Here is a 27,637-nt window from a genome sequence, read left to right on the forward strand (position 1 = left end):
CCATTGATATTTCTTGTTGGGACAGTTTAGTTGTGATGAACACCTTTAGCTTTTGCTCATCTGGGAAACTCTTGATCTCTTCTTCAATCCTGAATAACTTTGCTGGGTAGAGAATTCTTGGTTGGAAGTTTTTTCTTTCAGCACTTTGAATATGATATGCCACTCCCTTCTGGCCTGTAATGGCTCTGCTGAAAAGTCTGCTTGTCTTATAGGGTTTCCCTTGTATGTAACAATTTGTTTTTCTCTTGTTACTTTTAGGATTCTCTCTTAATCCTTTACTTTTACTGTTTTAATTATAGTATGTTTTGCTGTGTGTCTCTTTGGGTTCATCTTATTTGGAACTCTCTGTGCTTCCTGGACCTGGATGTCTGTTTCCTTCCTGTGATTAAGGATGTTTTCAGCAACTGTTTCTTCAAGTAGGTTTTCTGTCCATTTCACTCTTTTCTTTCTGGCATCCCTATAATACAAATGTTATTCTGCTTGATGTTGCCCTAGAGGTCCCTTAAGGTGTCTTCACTTTTTAAAACACTTATTTCATTTTCTTGTTCTGTCTGGGTTAGTTCCATGGTTTCATCTTCCTGTTGGCTGATTTGTTCTACTTCATCCAGTTTGCTGTTGTACCTCTTTAGCGTATTTTTCAGTTAAGTTATAACTTGTTTGGTACTTTTGTATATTTTCTATCTCTGTTGAAGTTCTCACTGTGCTAATTTTTTCTTTGCCTGAGTTTGGTTAGTGTCTTTATGACCACTACTTTGAACTTTTTATCAGGTAGCTTGGGTTTTTTTTTGTTTGCTTTATTTATTTATTTATTTATTTATTTATTTATTTATTTATTCATTCATTCATTCATTCATTTTATTGGCTGTGTTGGGTCTTTGTTGCTGCACACGGGCTTTCTCTAGTTGCGGCGAGCGGGGGCTACTCTTCGTTGTGGTGCACGGGCTTCTTATTGTGGTGGCCTCTCTTGTTGCAGAGCACAGGCTCTAGGCGCGTGGGCTTCAGTAGTTGCAGCACATGGGCTCAATAATTGTGGCTCACGGGCTCTAGAGTGCAGGCTCATAGTTGTGGTGCACGGGCTTAGTTGCTCTGCGGCATGTGGTATCTTCCTGGGGCAGGGATTGAACCCGTATCCCCTGCATTGGCAGGCAGATTCTTACCCACTGCGCCACCTAGGAAGTCCCAGACAGCTTGTTTATGTCCATTTTGTTTAGTTCTTTCTTTGAGGTTCTCACTTAATCTTTTGATTGGAATATCTTCCTCCCTCTGTCTCCTCATGTTGCCTAATTCTTTGTGTTTGTTTCTATGTATTAGGTATATCAGCTCTCCTAAATTTGAAGGAGTGCCCTTATTTAGGAGATGTCCTACGGGGCTCAGAAGTACAATCCTACCTGGCCACCAAAGCCAGGTGCTCAAGGGGTGTCTCCTACTTGGGCTACATGCAGTTGGTGGGCTGCAGCTGCTCTGGGGTGCTGGTGGGTGGGGCCATTGCTTGACCAGCTGTGGGGTCCATCTGAGGTGCAGGGGGTGGGCAGTGATCTCTCAGTGGGATGTGCCCACTGATGGTAATAGGTTGGGTGGAGAATTACAAAGTGGTGCCCACCAGCACCAGTATTAGCAAGGTAGCCTGAGCTCACATAAGTGACTCTAGCCATTGACTTAGCCCATGGCGAGCATTCCAGCTGGTTCCTGTCTCTCCAGCAGATGCTTCAAGATTAGTAGGTGAGTCCCCTTCACTTATGGTCGGTGCACTTTTCAATTTCGTGTTTTTGACTGGTTTTCAGGTCAGCAATCTGTGTGCAAGTCCTTTAAGAGCAGGCTTTCTGTTCCCTGTAGTTTCGTCATTTTTCTGGACATATTTCCTGTTGGTTTTCAAAATCAGGTGTTTGGGGGCTCATCTCTTTTGTGCAGGATTTAGGGATTGGGGTGCCTTATGTGGTGCTCAAATCCCTCTCTCCTCAGGGAAAGGATCTGTACCTTTGCTGTCCCTCCCAATTGTGGATTGCTGAAGCTGAATTTTTGTATCGTCGCCTCTCCAACCCATCGCATTGCTGTCTTTTTATTTTACACTTTGTTATGGAGGTTCTGTTCATTCAGTTTTCAGATCCCTTTCTGCGGGAACTGTTACATATGTAGTTATACATTTGTTGTGTCTGTGGGAGGAGGCAAGTTCATGATCCTTTTATGCCATCATCTTGAACTCTCTCCCATAATTTTTCACTTTTGTATATAATGTTTTGTTTGCAGTGCCTGTTCATCCCTGCCTGGAAGAGTTTTGATCAAACTTCAAGTGCAGACACAGTGCTTGGATGAGTTTACTGCTTTAAAAAATTATTGTTTATGGCAGGGGTTAGTAGCTTTGGCCCCCTTTCTGAGTTCCCACAGTAGGCCTGGTTTCTTGATCCCTGTCACATGTAAGGTGTTTTGGTTCTTATTATCTCATAAGAATTTGTTTGCCTCTATGTGCTTTAGTTCCCAAACTCTATACTTGGTATGTTTATTTTTTGTCCACTGAAATACTTACCTTGTGTTTAAGCATAGTTCTACATTTTTAACATTAAAAAATTTTTAATCTGCTATTGATGTTTGATTGGAGCTGAGGCAACTTAGTTTCCATGCTAACTGCGAGTGCAGTCTGGACCAGAGTTGTGGACACTCTCTGTGAATGTTTTATATCCCTTACCCTAGTCCACATTACCAGTTTAACCTATTTAATACCTGTTTATGTGTGTATTACTTTCTTTCAGACATATTTATTTTTTTAATCAAATACAGTGTTCTTATTCTGCCCTGTCTGCTCTTGTGCATTTTTTTTTTTTCATTTATTTGGAATGATTGTCATTTTATTTATTTAAATTTAACTTTACTTCAAGGAATAAGATTTTTTTTCAATTACCACAACTTGCATTGATTTCTTCTTTCTCAGAATTCTGCTTGCATTCAGAGCTTCACCCTTTAGCATTTAATTTTTTTCAAATTGTTTCCTGTCTCTTTTTTATACATTAGCTTGATTTCCCCTGCTAAGGTGTAGTCTACCTGAAAGTTGCTCCATGTTTCTCTTAATTGTCCTCATACCCAGGGTCCTCCATTTGGCATGCAGAGCCTTACAGAGTGTTAGGTGCTTCATGTGAGATGGGTAAATATCTATTGAAGAAAGCATAAACAAAATGAATGTGTTATGTACTTTTTGATCACTGTAGAAGGTATCTAAATTTATGTAATAATTTTCCTAAAAAACACAATTTGGAAGATATCCGCTATCACTTTAAATTTTTAGCACAAATTATTCTTATCCCATTGTATTTACAAAGTAAAACTTTTTATAAGTGGATATGTTAGAATGCTTTATGTTGTTTCTTCAGGGTCATTGTTACTGCAGTTGCACTTCTAATTGAAGTAATGGGATTTTGGTGGCCTAGTAACAGAAAAAGAAGTTATTAGATAATTTAGCAACAATTGGAGGGAATATGTTTAAAATACGCACATCAAAAGCATCTTGTGATGATTTTATTCTTTTTTCCCCATGCGTCTTGGGCTTACTTAAGGTCTGTTTACTAGGATTATTTTAGGCAAACTTGAGGAAGGGTATTTTTGGTGATGATAATAGGATTATGTAGATATTTCTGTGAATTGCTTCTTCTTCTCAGGCAAGGTATATCTCAGGTGAAAAGCCACCTGGACTCTGGAAAGACTTAAGATACAGAAATGGGGAAAGTGTAGTTCTTGGGAGGTACAGCTTTTGTTTCCAGTGCTTTTGGGGATGGGGCCACTAGTTTTAAAAACCATTACGATGTGAAGGTCTGAAAGGTGGATGAGTCAAAAATGAATTTCTAGTCTTATACAATTCTTTATATTAAGTATATAATTAAAAGGCTCTTTAACTTTTTTACTCTTTACTTTTTTGCCAGATGCAGGAGTATATCATCAAATTCAGATAGCAGGATTTTATTTATAAATTTATGTCTCAAGTATATCATTTTGGGAAAGAATTTTGTTTTTTGAAGAAGGGTAGCTGATATAATAGTTAAAATATGAGAATTTTGTGAATGTTAAATGAACACAGTAAAGACATATTCTGGATAAGTTTAGAAAGTTTTAGAGAGTTGTATTTTGGGAAAATATGATAGGAATGTGGATCATCCAAATATGATAGGAATGTGGACAACTGCTTATTTTTAATATCAAAAATTTTTCAATGTAAAAGTAATTTAACTATGAATCTAAAATTCTGAAAAAAAAGTAGCAAAAACAAAAACTGAAAAACTAAAGACCAAAAAACCCATAACTGTGTCTTGCTAAAGAAATCATTATTTGCATTTTGGGATATTTCCTTTGCATCTCTTTTCTTATGTAATTAGTTTATTTTGGCTGTGTTGGGTCTTCGTTGCTGCTAGTGGGGGCTAGTGAGCTAGTGGGGGCTACTCTTCATTGCAGTGTGTGGGCTTCTCATTGCAGTGGCTTCTCTTGTCACAGAGTACGGGCTCTAGGCACGCAGGCTTCTGTAGTTGCAGTGTGTGGGCTCAGTAGTTGTGGCTCTTGGGCTTAGTTGCTCCACAGCGTGAGGGATCTTTCTGGACCAGGCATCAAACCTGTGTCCCCTGCATTGACAGGTGGGTTTTTAACCACTGCGCCACCAGGGAAGTCCTTATAATTAGTTTTTACGCATAATTATAATCATAGTATATACGTTATTTCATTTTTCTGGGCAGTTTTTATAATCCTTATTTTAAGATGAATTTTGAAGTAGTATCAGTTTATCCTTATTTGGCATTTACATTGAATATGTAAGTGATGTACAGGATGTTCATGTTTTGAGATAGATGTTTAGTGAATTGTTCTCAATCTTGGGTGCTTGAGGTGTATCTCTGTGAAGTCAAGCAGTATGGGTTAGTGATTAAGAGCCAGACTGCTCAAGTTAAAATCCTTTCTTCCACTTATTAGCCATGTGACTTTGGGCAAGTAACTCAATTTCTACACCTTTATTATCTCTTGTATAAAGTGGTAATAATGGTAGTGTGCACCATAATGTTTTTGATAAGGATTATTGAATCAGTTCTTATGCTCTGAACCTGTCTTTTACCCAGTGTTTTACTAGATTTCCAGTTCCTCTAAGGTCATACCTAAGTATGATGAATAATAATGTTAGATGATAAATGTTGCAGAAGGAAAAAAAAAGAACGTTAACCCTCCAAACTGTATTTTTGATGATGGAATATTAAGTATTGGAGACAGATTGGTAATGGTTGGCATGGGTAGTAGATGGATGAGTGATTAGATAATGTGGCCTGTGTTGATCTTTTTAGCTTCCGTCAAATCATTGTAGTTCAGTTAATGTAGTGGGGAGCAATGCAAGAGGAATTGGACTCTCAGCATTTTAGTTCTGCTTATTTCTGATTTTTGTTAACAATACAATCTTGAGAAGTCTCTTATATGCTTTGAATCTGTTTTCTCGTCTATAGTTATAACATCTTACCTGCCTCTCTCAGAGGTGTCGTGATTAAATAAGATATTCTGTGACAGTGAGGTAAAGATGATAAAGCACTATATACAAAGGTAAAATTTTTTATTAATTTAAAAAGACTGAAACTGAGAGAATGCAGTTAGAGATCTTAATACAGTATTAGGTCCATTCAGTCTTTAATAGAGGATAGCTTTTAGTCCTGTTTGTTATCATTACTGAGAGGACATCTACTTTTGTGTATAAGGCTAGCCCTGATTACTATTTAGGTTATTAAATAGTTTATGAATATATTTACTTTGATTCCCCCCCCCCCCCCTTTCTGCTTGTGTTTCAGACTCCTGGGAGAGTTGGTTCTCAAGGTTCTGATTTAGATTCATCAGCAGCTCCCGTAAACACAGTGGATGTCAATAATGAAAGTTCTTCAGAGGTATGAAAATAATAATTTGGCAATAAGATTCAATATTGTTTAAGGAAAAATAGCAAATATTTAGAATAACAATTGGTAATTTAAACTTTTGTAGGAAAAGATCTTATAAATCTTACAAATTGGAATGCAACTTTTGAGTCTCACTTGTAGATAGATAATAGTGCTTAGTTGTGAGACTGTGAAAGTGTATATTAATACTGAAAGTAATATTTACAATTTATCTTTAATGTTAAAGTCTTCTCAACTTAATGAATATTTAAAAATCTGTTTGTAAAGAATTACTGGTTAATTAGTATCTACTTATGTGTTTGTACTGTCATGAATGACTAAGCTAATGAAAAATTAGATGAACTATAAAATTTATACATACATTATTTGTTGTCTTCATTTATGACTTTGTAAGAACTTTTATGTTTGATAGCTTATTAAAAATTAATGGAGAAAGTAAGTAAATATAAAAAAGAAATAACTCGTATTTTTTGATAAGTCAGCTTTAGAAGTTGTTTTATTACTATCATTATTTTTAACAAATAATATGTACTCATTATAGACAAAGGAGGTAAGGTAAGAGAAGAACATAAAAACCACCCATAATACTTCCCCTAGGAGATCGACACACTCATATTTCTGCTCTGACAATTTTTTGTCAATTGCTCTTTTCTGGGCCCAGCTGTACCACCTACCCAATCCCCTTTTCCCTACTCTTCCCCATCTCTTGGTTGTTGAGTCTATTATGTGTATATTTCTGGATATGTCTATCCATTCATTTCTCTCTTTTGTCCCTTTTTGACCACCTGTCTTCATGTATATGTATATTAACCATAATAAGATCTAACAAGACTGTGAGAGTGAGAAGAAAAGTATCAGTTGAATTTTATTAAGAGCAAGTTTAAGGAGATACCTTTAAGGAGAATATTCCAAACCGTATTTCATAATATGATGAGCTCAAAGAGCTAGGTTGTAACCCTGGAAAGGAATTTAGTAGTAATTGTTGACCTCATTCAGACAAAAAAATCCCCAAAATGAGCAGTGCCTGGTAATCCTGCTATATTTTCTTATCCGGGTCCCTTTTCTACTCTCTGTGATAGTTGTACTCTCTTCTTTGTCCTGAAACCTTCCATGTATCTTACCTTATTCCTGCCTTCTCTTGGTCACCTTCTATACCATTGAGAAAATAGGAACCATTAGGTGAATGTTCTCATTTTGTCACTAAAACTATACTTGTACCTCTGTTCTCTTTATTACTTCAGTACATGGAAGACAGGTCTCTTTTCCGATCAGATTTCAGTCCTTTCCCTTGTGCTCTGGATTCCATTCTCTCTCACATTCTCAGTTTCTTTCTCCCTCATGCAACTTTAGTTTTTACCTGTGATACAAATTATTCCCATCAGCATACAATTACTGCTCTAGAGGTGTCACTAACTCTGACTTCTTTAGTTTGGTACTTCAAATTTTTCAGATTACTCACTAGTGTAAATTTGTAACTGCTAATCTAATTGAGGGCTATTGGTAATGATGAATTTTCAGGTGGTATTGTTTTTTCCATATGCCCAGTGCTAAGGTATTGACTTGTTAAGGTCTCAGTTGATGTCTCTCCCCACCTCTCTGTTTGTCTTTTTCTCTCATTCTTTCCCTTTTACCCTGTGGTTGGCTTCCCACTTTGAACAAATTCTAGGTTTTAACATTGTGCCCTTAGCATCCATCTGAATGGAATTTGAAATATCATAGTCTCTAGGATTTAAAAAAAAATAGAAATAAAGCAATACCTTGCTTTAGTGCTCATATCATATTTTTTATATATATATATAATATATATAATAGTATCTCAATATAAGCTATTATAACAAAAGCACTGAGATGCTTAAGCAACAAACGTTTATTTCTCACAGTTCTGGAGGCTGGAATGTTCAAGATCAAGGATCTGGCAGATTCTGTGTCTGTCTGGTGGGGCTTGCTTTCTGGTTTATAGATGGCTGTCCTCACATGGCAGAAGGGCAAGAGAGCTCTCTGGGGTCTCCTTTATTATATAGAGGTACCAATCCCAGTCATTAGGGCTCCACCCTCATGACTTAATCATATCCTAAAGGCCCCATCACATTGGAGGTTAAGATTTCAACATATGAATTTTGAGGGTACACATTCAGTCTATAACAAATATATATGTATAGTATATAATGTAATAAGTGATATTTTATATCATTTGTTCTCATTAGGACAGTTGGTCAGACTATTTACTATATCGCATTGTAGAAGCAAATTTTTGTTCACCCTTTATCCGTTTCTTATCTGGCTTCCATCCTTAGTACCCACTGAAAACAATTGCTAATGACCAGCATATTACCAAATCAGATCTCCATTTTCCTAGTCATTTGGCTAGGGAGAGCAGACTTTTCTTGGGGCTTTTTTGGTAAGTGTCCACTGAGGTTTCCAGGTTGCTGGCTTCTCTAGCACCGAGTCCAGAATATATGAGGTGAAAAGAAGACCCAGAGTACTCACCACTGTCTCAGTCCTTGGCTCCTGAGATCCTCAGCTTGTCTGCCTTCTTCTTTTTACCTTTCAGAGTTTTCTTTTTATTTTTTTAATATATAATGCCTATGGATTTCAGCTGTACTTAGTAGGAAGAAAAGAGAAGTGTATCTGTTCCATTTTGTCTGGAACTGGAAATCTGACCATTTTGAAAATTGGAATATTTATATTAACAAATTATAAGAGTTCTTTATCCTTTGTCAATGTTTTGATTGCCCCCATTCATCTGATTGGTGAGGGGAGGATTCCTGTCATAGGCTTATGGGAATAGCTAAACACGTGATTAGACAGATGAGACAAATGAGATCAAATGAGATCAACAGGAGTTTATTAGTCTCGTATACTCATAGCCCAGAGCAGGAGGACACTGTGTACCATGCAGGGCCACATGAGGATTGCACTTGGGAACAAAATGAACAACCAGGGTTTGTGAGAGGCAGGCATTATAGTATCAGGAAGATAAGGTGCCCCCTGGTTCATATGGGAGATGTGATTGGCTTGCTTGAATAATTCCAGGGGCTGGCAGGGAACCGAAACTTGCTGCTCAGGGATAAGCAGGCCCTATGCCTGCTGTCTGTGAAGAGGAGGGCTGTTTGGCTAGAGCTCCTTATCTGTGGGAGCAGAGTGGGGAGGGGAACTTGCAGTTGGGCCATTTGAAGCCCTCCCAGTTTCATCAGTTGTCAAGGCAACACATAGTATTGGGCCTTAATTTTAGGCCTTATACCACAATCAGAAATATGTGATGTGTATATTTTTTCTCAGTCTGTGGCTTGTTTTTCATTTTGTTAATGGTGTCTTGCAAAGAGAAGAAGTTTTAAATTTTGGTGAAGTGCAATTTGTCAGCCTTTTCTTTTATGGTTTTTGCTTTTTGAGTACTACAGAATTTTTTGCCTACCCCAACGTTGCAAAACTTTCTCCTATGCTTGCTTCTGATTAAAAAGAGAAAAATCAAGTTACAAAGATATACTGTACAACACAGGGAATTAGCCAATATTTTATAATAACTATAAATGGAATTATAACCTTTAAAAGTCACGAATCACTATATTGTAAACTGTAACACATAATATTGTACATCAGCTATACTTCGATTTAAAAAAGACTGAAGGATTAAAAAAATAAAATCAGTTTAGCATGTACATTTAAATCTGTGATTTATTTTAAATTATTGTGTATTGTATGAGATAGTGGTTGAGGTTCATTTTTTCCATGTGAATTTGGAAACCACATTTTTCCATATGTTTGTTGCAGTACCGTTTGCTGAAAATGTTATCTTTTCCCATTGAATTAAATATTCACTTTTTGAGAAATCAATTGACCTTATATGTGTGGTTATATTTTTTTATGTTCTTTGATCCAGGCATACTGAACTTATTTTAAGATGTGCCAAGTTTATTCTTATCTTTGAGCTTTTATATATGCTGATCTCTATACCTTACCTAGACTTTTTTCTTTTCTCTTGGCTAGCATCTGATTATCCTTCAAGTCTCATCACAGATAATTACTTTTTCCAGTAAACTTTCCTTAACTTACATGTGGGATAGTTGCTTCTTCCATGTACTTCTGTGGAAAAGTATTCCCTATCCTTTTGGTAATGATTATTAGTCTGAGATTCATTTATTTATCAAATATTTATTGTCACCGGACACTGTTCTGGATGCTCGAGGTATGGCACTGAGTGAAATAGTAAAAAATCTTTATGCTGGTGAAATTTAGATTCCAGTGGGTGGAAACAGGCAAAACCCGAAACATACAGCGGGAGATGGTGTTATTGAGAAAAATAAAGCAGGGAAGGGGGCATAGAAAGTGTTTTGGGTGGTTGCAGTTTCAAATAGGATTGTCAGGGAAGATGCCTCTGAGGAAGGGGTAGCTCAGAAAGAATTGAATGAGCTGAAGAATCATGTGGATTTCTGGAGCATGGCAGAAATTTCTTGTTACAGGAATGTGGAACAAGTCTCTGAAGTGGAAGCATGCCCTGAATATTGAAAAAGCAGCCAGGAGGCTAGTGTAGCTCCAGCACAGTGAACTGGGGAGGTTGGGTTAGTGAGGTAATCAGGCCCACCTCATGTAGGACCTTACAGGGTTTTGTACAGACTTCAGTGTTTTACTCTACTCTTGGTGAGATAGGAAGTCTTGGAGAGTTTGGAGCAGGGAAAGGATAAAATTTAAATACATTTTTGTAGGATCACTCTAGCTGCTGTGTGGAAAATAAAACTCTTAGTGGGATAAAGGTAGAGGCAGAGAGACTGTTCGAAGGCTTTTACAGTGGTCCATGTACACTGTGAGGGTGGCTTGGACCAGGGTAGTAGTGGAGGTCCTGAGGTTCTAAATATATTTTGAAGGTAGTTCTAATAGGATTTTCTGATTAGTGGGGTATGAAATGTAATTATTTTCTTTTACAGCTTTTTCAAGAAGCCTATAAGCTTATTGAGGATGGGGTCTTTGCTTTATTTTACCTTTGTGTTCTCATCACCATAGCATAATGATATAGTAGTCACACTCAGTAAATACTTTTTGGATGAATGACTGAATGATGATATATGGAAACTTGCAGCAGGCAACATAAAGATACCATGGTAAAAAAAAATACAGCAGTGCATTTTAAAAAAATTATTATTCTGTGGTTTTAGTAGTTGGAACTTTGATTGCCTAGAAGACAACCCTGTCATCAGTAAAAAGAAAAAAATAAGTGAATTCATGTTCCTCACTTTCATCCCCTGGCTAATCATCTTTAAAAGGGTTGTTAACAAAAGGAACAGTGATATTAATGATAGCTAACATTTATTGAATGTTTTCTTTGTATCAGATGCTGTGATAAGGACTTAGCATGTATTCTCTCATTTAATTCTCATGAGACCCCCCTCCCCACTATGAAGTAGGTGTTATTGTTACCTCATTTAACAGATGAGGAAATTGAAGATCATATAAGCTACTAAGAGTGGTGTGAAGCCAGGATTCAAGCCCAAGACTAGCTCTTAACTGCTACCTTGTCTTGCCTCTCGCTTTGGAATCTTGTTTGCAGTCTTCCTCTTCTTTGCTGGGATCCTAAGTGACATTAGTGACTCAGTGCACATCTTAGCGTCCCAGTTCTTAATATTATCAGTGCCAGAGATCTTTTACTTTTCTTACTTACTCAAGCCCATGGCAGTACCGTCCATCCTCTTATTGGGCAAAATAGTTTTACCGGACATGTTAAAATCGTATCTTTGCGTTCCTTACTTTAGCTGCCTGTCCTCTCAAAAACTTTCTCTAGTTTCACTACTTAACTTCTTTGGCCTTGCTGATTATTTTAGATTTTTAATTTCTATTTTTGCTTCTCATTTGTCAACCTTTCTGGGCTTCATTTTCTTTACTTTATACATTTAATGACAGTTAATATTTGTAGAGCACTTATAATGTCTCAGGCACTATACTAAGCATTTTATACACTGTACAATAGCTCTAGATGAATAGGTGCTAATATTAGCCCTATTTTATAGGTGAGGAAACTGACATTTAGCAAAGTAAAGTGATTTTTTAAAAATCATATAGTCAGTATTGATTGAGACTCAAACCCATGTCTGTTAACACCAAAACTCACGACATTGCAACCTTTGTAACCTATTGTCCTTTACCACTGTCTTCATTTAATTTACTTTCTCCCTGATACTCTCAGCTCCTTTATTCTCTTATCCTTTTACTATTCCTATCTGACAAAACCCCAAACCATAGATCAGTGTAACAGCCCACATTTTAATATACAGATATTGTTAGGTATGGGGAATTTGGGAGATTGTTTTAAAATGATTTTATTTGGCTCAAATTAGAACGAAGGGTCACCTACTGGAAATTATGAGTGTGGGCAAGAATAGGATCTTAGGCTAGTGGAATATGGTAAAGACTAAAAATTGCTTTCATTATAAGAACTTTTTTGTTGAGCACATTATCTTACATAAAAGTATTTGTTAAAACTGCCAGTCATTTCTTGATCTAAAATAAAAGCTAGTTTGCCAATACTAGCTTTCAGATAAGTAAGGACAAAGTATCATAAACAGAAAGAATAATAGTTTGACTGAAGCAACTGGTTACTACAGTAAAATTGACCAATGGGAATTTATAGCGTGAGGATGGAAACTAATTTCAGAGTCCTACTTTGGATAGGTCTTTCACCTTTAATACAGTTACTACTTGAAAATTTCTCTTCCATATACTAAAAAAAGATATACTAATTATTTTCCTGTTATGTCTATTTTCATTGTCTCTATTTTGTTTCATAAGTAACGTTTTTTTGTGTATATCCTCCTAAAAGTTGTTATTTCACAGGGTTTCATCTGTCCATTATGTATGAAAAGATGTATAACTGCTATTGATTTGTCGGAGCATTACCAGAAAGTGCACGCTGAAAATGAGACAAGAGGACAGGAACTTCTTAATGACTCCAGTGTTACTGTGGGTCCTGAATATTTTGTTTTAGCAGCTTGGTTATGGGTTGCTCAAAATAGCTTTGTTTTTCCTTACCTCGGTGTTGCTTAACTTTTTCTGCTACAAGGGACTGTGGATTGCTTTAATTATGCATGCTTTAAGAAGGTTCAATATGGAAAGGAGGCTCTGGGGAAGTTGGTTTGGCTATCCTTACTGTTTGCAGCTGTATTTTTGTAAGTCTATAAACATATATAAAAGTTTAAGTTTATATTTTTGCATAAATTTTGCCATTAAATTTGAAATATAAAGTGAATGTTTTTTATTTCAGTGTTTGTAAGTTATATCTTTATTTTGTAGTTAATATTTTATTAATAAATGTATTAAAATGCTTTACATTAAGATGCTTTACTTTTACATAGAAAGAGGACTTTGCATGTGAACTGTTACTGTCTTTATTTGGGAAAATATATAGCATTAGAATCTGTATCTACCACTGCTTCAGTCTTTGATTCCCCAGACCTGTTGGAAGGGACAGAATGATACATACCAGTTAATAATCGTGGGTCACCCAAATGTTTCTCTGTAGTGTGTGAGGCTGGTGCATATCTAAGGCTGGGAGTGGGAGCCAGTGAGGGGAAGTGTTGCCCATTTTTAGGCTCGAAACAGTTTAACAGATGATCTTGATGTATTTCCTTCCTTTGAAAATTACTACAATATTCCAAAAAAAAGACATAGATTTTTAAAAAATTCTTTTACAAATCTTTTAAAAGAATGAAACTTTTTTTTTTAACCGTGAAACAAAAAAATCAGACGTACTATTTTCCTGTGAGGTAATGATGTATAAGAAAATGATCTCACCAAACCTGCATTTATTTAACATTGATAGAGTACCTCTTATGTGCCAGCTATTTTGGTAGGTAGAGGAGATAAAGAGGTAAATAAGATATGATCTATATGCCAGGAAATTTTTGTGATAGATATTTGCAAAAAGAGTGCAATGTCTGATTCAACTTGAGGGGAACTGCAGAAGAACTTGAGTGGGGGAACAGTTAAACCAGGCATTCTCTAGGGTGGTGGGGAAACAGGTGCATATAGAAGGGCACTAGTTAAACTATGGAGGTAGTGCAAGCAAAGATAGAGGCATAAAAGATTCTTGGAACTCTGCTTGGCATTTTAGCAGTTGTCTTTCTTCCAGAACATTTGGGTCAACTTTTCTTTATTGGGTTAGCCAAAATCAAAAGTGACTATCTTACCTACCTGTCACTTAAAATAAGAAGTTTCCTTTTAACTGAAAGGACACTTGGTTCAGTAGGGTGTCATAAGTATTGAGTTAAGCTAAGTTCTTAGCTACAGTGGATCTGAGAAGGATTACAGATAACTGATGACTAAGAGTAAGGAATTTAATGCTTTTAATCTTAAGTCAACTGCGTGTATGTGTGCGTGCGTGCGCATGTGTATGAGAAAGGGAGGGGGAGAGTTGGTGAGATATTTGGAATGATTAAGGTTATTTTAATTAAGCTGCCTATTTTAGTGTTTTATTGTTTGCTGTTTTACTGTTTGTAAGTTATCTATCTAGCAACCTTAATTCCTTTGAAGATTGTTTAGAAAAAATAGAGGAGTCTCAGTATCCAGAAATAGTATCACAAAGTATGTGAACTAAAGGTCGTGTACTCTATTCACAGGACATCCCTCAGATATTCATTCTGAGCTTATTTTATTTTAAATGAGTGATGTGGTTTTAATAAACTTTTTTTCCCCTTAATCTATCCTTCCATCCATATCAGGCAAGCATTGCTAGAAATAGCATGTGAATAGTTTTTAGAAATGATTGTTGAAAGACAAAACAGGGTGTAAGAAAAACTATAAAACGTGGGTACAGTAATTAAAGAGACTTGCCAGAATTAGAGTGGAAGACACCCATTCAGTGATTAATATTTATGCTTCTGGGACATTAAGCAAGTGTTTAATAATCATCTGTTTAAGTAGGTGAGGAAGTGTATATGTGTATTTTAGAATTATTTTTATCAGAAATGTCCCCAAATTGAAGTTTTATTTAAATGTGCAAGCTCTAATCACATGGAAAATTCACTTAGGTAGAATATTTCTAAATATATATTACTGAATTTCTAAAATTTCTCTTTAGGGATGAGTCAGTTCTTTCTGGAGTATTAACATGGTAATATTTAGAAGCTTTAAGAAGGTATGGCATATTTTAATGTAATCATTAGCTTTAGGGCATCCTTAGGTATGTAAAGCCAAAACCTGGAAGTAAAGACAGTAGTCAAAAGAAAGACAATAGCCAAAGTTGTGACGATTAAATAGCATAATTGGGATGTGGATTCCCTGAGGAACACTGTAATTTGCCTTCTAGTTACTAGCAGAAGCTGAGACACAAAAGAGAAATGACAAGCTGAATATTATAGTTTATGTGCTCTTGCACTAAAAGCATGTTAACTAGTGTGGTACAACAGTTACTGGGCAGAAGTTATAAGAATGTCAAATAAAGCTTAATATAGACCCATTATGAAATATGGTGGTAGATAACAGATGGCTTTGAAAAAAAGAGCATAACACCAGCTAGATTAACACAGAGGCTGGGGGCATTCATTCATTCATTCATTTAGAAGACAGTGCTGAGAATCACATATCTTTGGATCCTAATGGCATTATTGTGATGTCCAAAGGCACATCCTCAGTACTGTTGTCTTTGCTTATTTTAGGAGTTTCATAAGAGATCACTGCATTCATTCACCAGAAGTGCCCCAGCCCTTCACTCTGGCTTTGTGATCAGAACATACCTCTGATTCCCAAATGCAGCATGACTGTGTTTCATACCTCTTCCCACACCTTTGTTCATGCTCCTCCATTTGCTTAGAATGCCTTTATTTCTGACAAGTAAATTCCTGTTCAGTACCTAATTCCAGTGTCTCATATAAATATATGTCTACATATGTATATATACACATATACATAATATGTATGTGTGTCTGTATTCTTTGGAAAGCATTAACTTTCCGCAGGCAGATTTGGATACTACTACTCTTGTGTTCCTGTAGTTCTTTATATATATCAATACTTCTGTTATATCATTGTCTGGTAATGTTACATTCATGAGCCTTGATTCTTCCATTTAATGTGCATAAATGATATGAGGGTATGTTATTTGTATAGCACCAAGCAAAGGAGCAGAAGTTACTTGTTTATTTTTAGTTTTTATGTGTCCAGAGTACTTACTACTTAGCTCAGTCTATCCCTTGGAAGGTTTTATAATCTGCAAGCTGTTAAAGCTTTTCTGTTTTTGTTTTTGTTTTCTTTCTTTCTTTCTTTCTTTTTTTTTGCCAAATTTTGCCCTACCAGTTTCATTCATATTTCATTAAGTAAATACACAGTGTAGAAAGTATATAGTGTGTTCAAAATACTACACTAGACATTAGGGAAACATAGAATGAAGCTTTTATAGTGGATGTAGAAACTTGACAAACTGATGATAACGCTGGAGGAAAAAAGCAATATACGCAAAGGTGTAAAAATGTGAGATACCATGGTGTGTTCAGGGAAATGTAGGTACTTCAATATAATTGAAGCATGTTGTATAGAGTAAGGGATGTCCAGAGATCAGACTGGATAGGTCATTGGGGGACTACGCCTGCAGGACCTTGTATGCCATAACCATATAATAATTCTGGGATTATTTACAAGTTTTTAATATTTTATGGGACTGTGTATTAATTTTAAGCTTTTATAGTGTTAATCTTAGGTTAGCAAGCAATTTACTGATTAGAGTACTTCTCAACCATTGTAGATACTCTGTGGTAATTATGAGTTATGTTACCTTTTTTCTCAATGATCAGAGTGCTTCATGTTCTCAGTTTTTTGGTTATCGTTCCTATGCAGTAGATTCGAGCAGATATTGTTTTATTAAGGGACTTCTAGATTAGAACTGACTTCTCAGATTAGAATTCTATACTCTAGCCATTAATTTATTCAACCTAAAAGATGGTTGTAAGGGTTTTAAAAAATATTTTGTAAATTGCGGATAGGATAGGCAGTGATGTACCTTTGCACAATACCAGAATTTGTGCTTAACACTGTAAATTACAGTTTACTTAATGGCATTATTGGTATGAATAATACATTTGACCATATTTCATAACAGACAAATGGTTATTTTGCAGTACTAAATACTATTTTGAAACCTTTTTCTACCTCTTTCTATAGGGTTTCATATGTCCCCAGTGTATGAAATCTCTTGGGTCTGCTGATGAACTCTTCAAACACTATGAGGCAGTCCATAATGCTGGTAATGATTCAGGTCATGGAGGAGAAGCGCTGGCTCTGAAGCGGTACAGTATAACAGTTTCCGAGTGTAATGATGCATGTGATACCATTGTCTCATCATGAATACTGAGCTCTTGAAAAGAGCAGTGTTTTTATATTATTTAATTTAAATCTATCTTCATTTAGCACAGCCTTTATCTTTTATTGTTATAACCTATTCTATTGTTGAACAGTAACTATCTATACCAGCATCTACAATCTGGTTCAGAGGTTTATATTTTTAATGAAGATTGTGAATTTTTTAAAAGGTTAAATTATACTTAGCATATTCTGCTTAATAAAGAACGGTATGTTTTGTTTAGAAGATTTTATAGCAAGTTGTTAAAATAATGAATTTAGCGAAGAATTAAATTTAATAATTATTAAAAAATTTTTTTTGTCATCACCAGTATAACAGCAAGCACACATAACACATTGTGCTTCTTGATAATTTTGCCTGACCATTTTAAGAATTAAATTAAACTAAAATATAATTACTTAGAACAGTGTTCAATAGTATTACTTTGCTTTTTTTTGTCTATTGGTGAGAACTCTTGTCTTATATTTCCACTAAGGAAGAAAGCTTGATTTTATTCTACTTGTTAAATTTTTTTTCATGTTTTATGCTATAACGTGAAGAACACATTAAGAAAAAGTATTATGACCACCTTATGGTTGATAGATAATGTAGAACTATAAAATATGGTTGTTTTAATTTACTAAAATATGTGGGAAAACCAGAGCTTTTGGCAAGTGTGAATCTTCCCTTATACATGACTATTAGTGCTCTTTAGGATTTTTATGTGTGAGTTAATAATTTTGGGTACTGTTCTTTTGTCATTTGTTAGAAGATAGATATAAGATATATACTTACATATAAATATTTTGTATTTAGTGTTAAACAGAGTTGCTTTTTCAGCTGTGAATTAGTGCCCAATACATGAACTTTCAACATAAGAACATTCACAGTCTACCTTTGTTCTTCACTTTTCATGCAATGCTTAGCTCACTAAAACCTGGTTTTTGCCCTACAACTCTCCTAAAACTACTTCTTCAAAGATCAACAGTAAAAAAAAAACCTAGGTTATTTTCAGTTTTTATTTTAATTGACCTCTGTTTTGGTTATCTATTAACAGTCCACCTCAAACCCAGTGGTTTAAAACTATTAACACTGTATTACTTCTCATGACTCTTTCATTTGACTGGGTGGTTCTGCTTTACGTTATGTAGACTTGGGTGCTGGGAAGGCCAGAACGTCCAAAATGACCTCACATTCATGGCTGGGAGATAATACTGGATGCTGACCGTCAGCTGGGGCTGTGTATCAGGGGACTCAGTTCTCTTTCACGTGGGCCTCTCTATGCAGCTGCTTGGACTTACAGGGCAGCAGTTGGGTTCTAATGAAGAGCATTACAGCAGAAAAGAAACAGAGCTGCCAGTTGTCTTAAGGCCTGGATTCAAGAGTTTCAGAGTGTCACTTCCGCCGTATTTTATTGGTTGTAATAGCCATAGGACTGCTCAGGAATCTGAGAGCCAGCTCAGATTGAAGAGGCCAGGAAGTAAACTCTATCTTTCAGTGGAGGAGTGGCTTCTGTATTTAGGAAGGGAAGAACTTGATGGCAGCCATCTTTGTAGACTATTACAATCTCTACAAAATTTGATTCTTCTGGTTGTCTTTCCAGCTACTCTTCTGAGACAGCACATCATTGTGTTAATTGTTTCTTGATCTGTTTAATGCACTCCTCTTCCTGTATATCATGTACTTGGGTGATATCCATATCCTTGACTTCCTCCTAAACTACATCTCCAACCTAGAATTATCTCCCAAGTTGCCTACTAGTTATCTTCTCTTAGATGTTCCTTTGGAACATCTCCCTGTTGATATTTGAAAATAGGGTTCATTATATTGCCTTCTAAACCTGTTACTTCTTCTGATTAATGGCAACATTGTCTTTCCATCCAGTTGCTAAAGCCAGAGAATTGGATATGCTCATTTTTTACACACTTACCCTCCCCTATTTGATCTGTCACAAAGTTAATTATCTCCTTAACAGCTCTTAGAACCTTTTTCATGTTCCCTGCTACAGCTTAGTTTAGGCATCATCATCTCTCACTCAAAAATATTTTCAGTCTTTGTAGTTGGCTCTCTGCCTTCTGTCTTTCACGTCTCTACTTAACTCTCATATTGCTGCCAGACTAGTATTCTTTTTTAAAAATTTATTTATTTATTGGCTGCATTAGGTCTTCATTGCTGTGCCTGGGCTTTCTCTAGTTGTGGAGAGTAGGGGCTACTCTTTGTTGCAGTGCTCGGGCTTCTCTTTGTGGTGGCTTCTCTGGTGGAGCCCTGGCTCTAGGCGCTTGGGCTTCAGTAGTTGCAGCACACAGACTCAATAGTTGTGGCTCGTGAGCTCTAGAGCACAGGCTCCATAGTTGTAGCGCATGGGCTTAGTTGCTCTGAGGCTTGTGGGATCTTCCCAAACCAGGGCTCGAACCCGTGTCCCTTGCATTGGCAGCTGGATTCATAACCACTGTGCCACCAAGGAACTCCCCAGACTAGTATTATTAAAATGGAAATTTGATTGCTGTTATTCTGAATATTAACTATCACTACTTTCTCATTGTTTATGGAATAGTCACTGTGTACTCTTCCAGGTTTGTTACTGTATGTGTTCTTCCCATCTTCCTGTACCTCTCCAATTTCTTACAATTATATCCTGCCCCTCTATAACGTATTGGGTAACATGTGACCATGGGCAAGATATGTCTTCTAGATAAAAGCCCACATGACTTAGATGGGTCTTGAAACTTTTTTATTTTAAAGCTCTCAGTTTGTCTCAATTTCACAAACTGAGAATTCCATCAACATCAGTCATATATTTGAAATCTCATGCATTAGTTTCCTTGGGTCCAGATTTTAAAATTATATGTATGGGTAGCATATACAGAATACAAAATTCAAATGGTTCATAAAATTATATGGTATAAATTGACTCCTTGCCACTCCTTCCCCCAGCCTCTTAATTTTCATCAGTTTCTTGTGTATATTTCCAGAGATAGTCTATGCATATATACGCATATGCTTATATCTGTATATATAAAGAAATATATAAATGTATGTAATTACATAAAAGAGCAGTTCTACATTGTCCTATACCTTTTGTTTCTCTGTGTATCTTATGGATTGTTTCATAGCAATGCAGATAAAGCTATCTCATTCTTTTTAATGACTGCATGGAATTTTATCATTCTCCTGTTGACAAGCATTTAGGCTATTTCCAGTGTTTAGTAATTATAAATGTTGTGGTATATGTCCTTGTAGACATATTATTTGCACATGTTTGTTTATCTGGAAGATAAATTTCTAGAAATGGAATTTTTGGATAAAGTTTCCCTTTAAAATTTTGATAGATATTTCCTAATTTTCTTTTGTAAATATCCTAGATTTGACATGTTACGCATTTCAAAAGATTTTCTTTGTTAGGCAAATTACTTTCAGTAATTTGTTTTATACATATATCCCCATACAGCTGATTCACTTTGTTGTACAGCAGAAACTGGCACAACAGCGTAAAGCAATTATACTCCAATAAAGATCTGGAAAAAGAAAAAAAAATAAGGAAAAGAAAAGAAAAAAATGCAACTTGTAACCACCTACATTAACAGCAATAATAAAGTTTTATGGAGAAATTAATGTGAAAAAAATTTGTTAAGTGGCACTTTTTAGAAGATTAATTGGAGTAACTGAGCCCCAATTAGAAGTTGAATTGGAATTATCTTCCTTTATCTTCCTTGCAATTTCATTCAATTTAATATGAGCCATTCAAGTATATTGTTATGAATTCCTATCTTTGTTTTAGTTTATACATAGAGTTGAAAAATTAATAAAGAGTAGGGAAAACTTAAAACATATACACACTTTTCCATACACATAGTAAGACTAATGTTCTCTTGTGTTCTTCTCGTATTAAGACTAAGTTGGCCTGTGGTTTCTACAAATTGGTTAAGTCCATAGGGTTACATGGGAGAGAGGAAGGGAAGGGGACACACACAAAATAGAGAAATGAAAATTAATGAAAGTGTCATAAAAAGACAAGTTTTAAGAATCAATGAAAGAAACAGGAATCTATTATCTAGTTTCACTTTTGTATCCAGAGATTAGACATCACCTCAAAGTTTATCTCCATGAAGTGCATCTAAGTAGAGGTGATCACTGTCTTTAAGCCTCTGTTTTTATTTCTGTCACAGAACTGATGGTCAATTACTCTTACTTCTTTACATGTTTACTTCCTCCATTAAACTGAACAACTTGAGAGTCTGGCATAGACAAGTTCTGTTGAATAATGAATTAATTCTTTACGTATGAATGGCTACTCATTTCTCCATCTTTTACATTTTTCTTTTTTGGCGGTTTCCATCCTTTTCTATTATTAACCATGTTTCACAGGTGAAGCTGACTCTCCTTTATTCTCTGCCCCTACTCCCATCCTAGTGATTATTTCTCCCACCAGTATGTCCCATTATCTTTTACTTTTTGATCTGCTTGTGCTGCTGTGGACTTGCTATTCTGCATCATTAGAACTGATTCTGTTCTGCTCCCTTTGTACTAGAATCAATTATTCCCAATCAGCTCAGTTCAGTTATTGTGTCTTCTACCACGGCAGCCATTGCAGTGGTATGGAGAAAGGAGAATCTCTTTTTTTGCTGTTTATAATCCAGCAGGGGAAGGTATGTTCCTCATATCCATGAGAATAATCCCAAATGTGTTTTTTCATGGAATCTCTCTCCTGCATTAGGACCTTGAGTGGTCTGTTTATCATTCTTTGTCAGACTGACAAAGAATTAGGTGAATGGAACAGAATGTGAGGTTTTGACAGGAAAGTACGTTTCAGACTCAAGAAACAGAAGCCAGAATTGCGAGAGGGTAAGAGTGGTAAGGCAGGGACTAGATTGTGCAGACTTTATAGTCCTTGTTAATGAGTTTAGATTTTACACTAACTGCAATAGGAAACCATTGATGCTTATTGCTGGTAAAGTAATGGGAGACATTTTGCTTTTGGCTCAGGTACTTGATAGTCAGTTTTATCATTTCCATGAGAAAATGTTCTTCCACTTATAGACAGTGTGCTTTAGGAATAAAATTACTTTCCCAAGGATTTTATACATATATATGCCACTGTACATAAACTCTATAGTATTTTTTAAGAATTGAGAAAACTAGAATACTAGTATGCAATCACTGGCCATGATTTGTTAAAGAACATTAACTATTAATTCCTTTTTTTTTTCAATTTATGTTTAGAGATGACATAACACTACTCAGGCAAGAGGTCCAAGACCTACAGGCATCACTGAAGGTAAGAATAAAAATGATTATACTTGTTTATTTTCAATGTTTCAGATAAATAAAATCTTTTAAAATTTACTAATTAAAAACTGTTTTCTTAGGAGGAAAAATGGTACTCAGAAGAATTAAAGAAAGAATTAGAAAAATTTCAAGGGCTGCAGCAGCAAGTAATTGCTTTTAAATACTTGAAGCGTGTTATTAGTTGTTTATTTTCATTGTTGAAAATTAAGCATAATACTTTCTTGTAAACAGGTGGCCTGATATGAATAACTTCCTAATTTGTTTCTCTGTTTATTTGCCTACATGTATATCCTTTGTAATTCTAATGAATGTAAACCAATATAACTAATGTGTGGGAAGCTCAGATATAATTCCTTAAAGGTGCTCCATTAAGAATCATGTACCTATGGATTTTTGTTATATCAGGCTACATTATTCTTATTTTCTGACAATATACCTAAATGGTTAAAAAATAAAGGTTCAAACAGTATTGAAGCTCTTCAGAGCATTTTGTGTTTGTGATAAATTGGAAATCACTAAAATGTCTATTAGTAAGGACAGAACTTATTAACTGCTTATAGTTTATATTAGTGGAAATGGTTTGAAAACATGGGAACACTGTTGTATTAATAATATTAAAAACAATAAAATATTTGTGTCTTTGTACACACACAGATACATATGTACTATACAACTTTATGTAAAAATAATATATAGGGAAAAGAACAAGAAAATCATTGTGGTATCAGAAATGGTTATTTTGAATGATTTCATTTGATATCTCAGATTTTTATATATGTTCTTCAAGTTTAATGTATTTTCTAAGAAAATGTCTTAACCAGTTGTGATTTTTATACTAAAATTATTTTGACTTTTATATTAAAATTATATAAAGAATCATAGAATAATGAATTTTGCCAAATACATATATAGTTTTCACTTGTAAGAATAAAATTGACACCCTTTAACAATAGCTCTAATACTTTTATAAAGTAATTAGTCATCCATTTGCACATTATCCTAGCACATTATGACTCCCAGTCAGTCTTTTTGCCTTTTTGTCTTTTCATCAAAAATTGTCATTTGGATTAGAAAAAAAACTAAATAAATGGATAATAAGATATCAGTCTTATTACTATTCAGCTTCTATAATTGAGGATGCATTAAAGAGGTTTTTAGTAATCTGGAATACTTATAGTTCCCTTATGTATGTTTTATATGCATGCCATTAACAATCAATCCAACATGAGCTCTATTATTTTCTGTATGTGGAAACAGAGAAAATTGTTTACTACATTTGAGATAGCTATTTTACATTTATAATAAATTAAATTCATTCCCACAGTACAATTGTCTTGTTAAGAAATTTACCTTTGGGGGAAAATGTATTTTAAATATTGATGATTCTTAACAATCAATATGTCTAAATCGAATGTGCAGGAAAATAAAAAGTCAGGTATACTATACTATGAGATGCCTTATGAAGCTTTTCTAGATATATATAATTCTTTAAAATATGGAAATAATGACTAAGTGGTATATTACTTTATTCCTAATGCATGTGATAAGTTAAACTTTATGGAATATATTCTTTATTTCTGCTCCTTTAAAGATAATTTATAATCAAGAATTAAAAAATTGTTTTTTTGGAGCCATTTTTTTAATGGTGTTAGTTTCATGGCATATTTCAGCTTCTGAAAATTTTCAGCTATTATAGGATTGAATCTTATCTGTTAACTTAAATATTCGCTTTAGAATTTATTTTTATAATTGTAATAATTTGTTATTTATTACTGAATTTATGGAGTTTATTACTGAATTTATGAAATTTACCATCTTGGCAAGACTCATAAAAATTTAATATATGTTAACATAAAAAAGTTCTTAGAATCAGTGAACTACAGTTAGGTCATTGTTCCAGACTGCCTAGTGGTACGTTAGAGATCTAGAAGAATGTGAGCAGGCCAAGATTTGATTTTCATCAAAATCTTACTACTTACCTGACAGAACATGGATTTCAGAGATTTTTTTCACATTGACAATTGTAACAGTGTTGTATTTTCCTTTTAATGTATTTGTTTATGTTTTTGGTTTTCATTGAGGAGTCTAAACCTGATGGATTAGTGGCTGATTCATCAGCAGGTAACTTTACTTATAGTCATAATTTTTTCATTTTTTTTTCTTCTTTCTCATTCTTTTTCACTTCTTTCTTTTTCTCTGATGCCTGTTATATTAATTTTGTTTTGTGGTTATACTTTATGGCTCTAAAACAGTGAAGATAACAGTCATATTCTAGGCTGAGTGTGTCTGTTACCTGTGAACTTTGTAATTTAATCAGTTAATGAACTCTTAGTCCTCTTTTTGGTTCATTATTTCTGAAGTTATAAATAAACTTCTGAAATATTGCAAATATATGGTGGTTAATGAAAATTTAGATCTGTGTTAAAAAGTGATGCCCTTTTTTCTCTTGAAATGAAAAAGATGAAACTAGCATCTTTGTAGTGGACTTTAACTGGAGGAATGCTAAATGAATAATCAAAATTATATTTTGAGATTAGTTATTGTATTTAATGTCCCTCTGAAATTTTTCTTTATGAGAATGATATAGTAGGAGTTGACTGCATATTTTAATTGATTATTTTATTTAAGACCTTGATTGTTCTTAAAACATTTCGAATTTCATTTTACATTGTAACATTTCATCAGAGACACAGAATATATTCTTTTTCGGTCAGTTGACAGATATAGGAAAATAACTGTGAAATGTGAGATGAAAATAATCTTTAAACAAATATTTATAAATTATATGGATATGATTGCTAAATATTTCTTTCATTTCTTTTGCATGTTTGTAAACTATGACTTGGGCCTTAAATGAATTGGCTATGCCTAACTCTTATTTTTTTAGTAAATTTACTTATTTATTTATTGGCTCTGTCAGGTCTTCGTTGCTGCGCGTGGGCTTTCTCTAGTTGTGGAGAGTGGGGCTACTCTTCGTTGCAGTGCACGGGCTTCTCATTGCGGTGGCTTCTCTTGCTGTGGAGCATGGGCTGTAGATGCGTGGGCTTCAGTAGTTGTGGCACGTGGGCTCTAGATTGCAGGCTCAGTAGTTGTGGTGTACAGGCTTAGTTGGCTGCGGCGTGTGGGATCTTCCTGGACCAGTGATCAAACCCGTGCCCATGCGTTGGCAGGTGGATTCTTTTTTTTAATTTTTTTAATTTTTAATTTTTTTTTACAATAAACTGCATATATTTAGGGTGTACAATTTGGTATCCCAATCTCCCAGTTCATTCCCCCCCACAACCCTCCCCACTTTCCCCACTTGGTGTCCATATGTTTCTTCTCTACATCTGTGTCTCTATTTCTGCCTTGCATACCGATTGATTTGTACCATTTTTCTATAGTCCACATATATGTGTTAATATACGATACTTGTTTTTCTCTTTCTGACTCACTTCACTCTGTATGACAGTTTCTAGGTCCATCCATGTCTCTAGAAATGTCCCAGTTTCATTGCTTTTTACAGCTGAGTAATATTCCATTGTATATATGTACCACATCTTTATCCATTCATCTGTTGATGGACATTTAGGTTGCTTCCATGTCCTGGCTTTTGTAAATTGTGCTGCAATGAACATCGGAGTGCATGTGTCTTTTTGAATGATGGTGTTCTCTGGGTATATGCCCAGTAGTGGGATTGCTGGGTCATATGGTAGTTCTATTTTTAGTCTTTTAAGGAACCTCCATACTGTTCTCCATAGTGGCTGTATCAATTTACATTCCCACCAGCAGTGCAAGAGCGTTCCCTTTTCTCCACACCCTCTCCAGCATTTACTGTTTGTCGATTTTCTGATGATGCACATTCTCACCGGTGTGAGGTGATACCTCATTGTAGTTTTGATTTGCATTTCTCTAATAATTAGTGATGTTGAGCAGCTTTTCATGTGCCTCTTGGCCATCCATGTGTCATCTTTGGAGAAATGCCTGTTTAGGTCTTCTGCCCATTTTTTGATTGGGTTGCTTGTTTTTTTGATATTGAGCTGGATGAACTGTTTACATATTTTGGAGATTAATCCTTTGTCTGTTGATTCGTTTGCAAATATTTTCTCCCATTCTGAGGGTTGTCTTTTCGTTTTGCTTATAGTTTCCTTTGCTGTGCAGAAGCTTTGAAGTTTCATTAGGTCCCACTTATTTATTTGTGTTTTTATTTCCATTCCTCTAGGGGGTGGATCAAAAAAGATCTTGCTGTTATTTACATCGAAGAGTGTTCTTGCTATGTTTTCCTCTAGCAGTTTTATAGTGTCTGGCCTTCCATTTAGGTCTTTAATCCATTTGGAGTTTATTTTTGTGTATGGTGTTAGGGAGTGCTCTGATTTCATTCTTTTCCATGTAGCTGTCCAGTTTTCCCAGCACCACTTATTGAAGAGGCTGCCTTTTCTCCATTGTATATCCTTGGCTCCTTTGTCATAGATTAGTTGACCGTAGTTTATCTCTTGAGCTTTCTGTCCTGTTCCATTGATCTATATTTCTGTTTTTGTGCCAGTACCATACTGTGTTGATCACTGTAGCCTTGTAGTATAGCCTGAAGTCAGGAAGCCTGATTCCACCAACTCCGTCTTTCCTTCTCAAGATTCTTTTGGCTATTCAGGGTCTTTTGCGTTTCCATACAAATTGTAACATTTCTTGTTCTAGTTCTGTGAAAAATGCCATTGGTAGTTTGATGGGGATTTCATTGAATCTGTAAATTGCTTTGAGTAGTATAGTCATATTCACAATGTTGATTCTTCCAGTCCAAGAATGTCCCTCCATCTGTTTGCGTCTTCTTTGATTTCTTTCATTAGTGCCTTATAGTTTGCTGAGTGCAGGTCTTTTACCTCCTTGGTTAGGTTTATTCCTAGGTATTTTATTCTTTTTGTTGCGATGGTGAATGGGATTGTTTCCTTAATTTCTCTTTCTGATCTTTCATTGTTAGTGTATAGAAATGCAAGAGATTTCTGTGTGTTAATTTTGTATCCTGCAACTTCACCAAATTCGTTGATTAGCTCAAGTAGTTTTCTGGTGGCATCTTTGAGATTTTCTATGTATAGTATCATGTCATCTGTGAACAGTGACAGTTTTACTTCTTCTTTTCCAATTTGGATTCCTTTGATTTCTTTTTCTTCTG

The 27,637-nt window shown here is 35.2% G+C and overlaps 1 protein-coding gene across 8 annotated transcripts in view; it reads left to right on the top strand.

Annotated features, from left to right (window-relative positions):
* EEA1 (early endosome antigen 1) overlaps window positions 1–27,637 on the top strand; it is a 119,803-nt gene that overhangs the window by 24,385 nt on the left and 67,781 nt on the right. For 5 of the 8 annotated variants that reach the window (XR_009054574.1, XR_009054573.1, XR_009054575.1 and 2 more), the window contains exons 2-7: window positions 5,793–5,885; window positions 12,714–12,839; window positions 17,031–17,155; window positions 22,429–22,483; window positions 22,575–22,640; window positions 24,576–24,615. Coding sequence is in view for 5 of the 8 variants with exons in the window: in XM_057740562.1 (XP_057596545.1) it covers window positions 5,793–5,885; window positions 12,714–12,839; window positions 17,031–17,155; window positions 22,429–22,483; window positions 22,575–22,640; window positions 24,576–24,615 (505 nt within the window). In the remaining 3 variants the exon portion in view is untranslated. The remainder of the gene's footprint in view (window positions 1–5,792; window positions 5,886–12,713; window positions 12,840–17,030; window positions 17,156–22,428; window positions 22,484–22,574; window positions 22,641–24,575; window positions 24,616–27,637) is intronic. The other 3 variants (XM_057740564.1, XM_057740566.1, XM_057740567.1) reach the window with 3 other exon arrangements.

This window comes from Hippopotamus amphibius, chromosome 7 (genome assembly GCF_030028045.1).
Source record: "Hippopotamus amphibius kiboko isolate mHipAmp2 chromosome 7, mHipAmp2.hap2, whole genome shotgun sequence".
Taxonomy (NCBI): Eukaryota; Metazoa; Chordata; class Mammalia; order Artiodactyla; family Hippopotamidae; genus Hippopotamus; species Hippopotamus amphibius.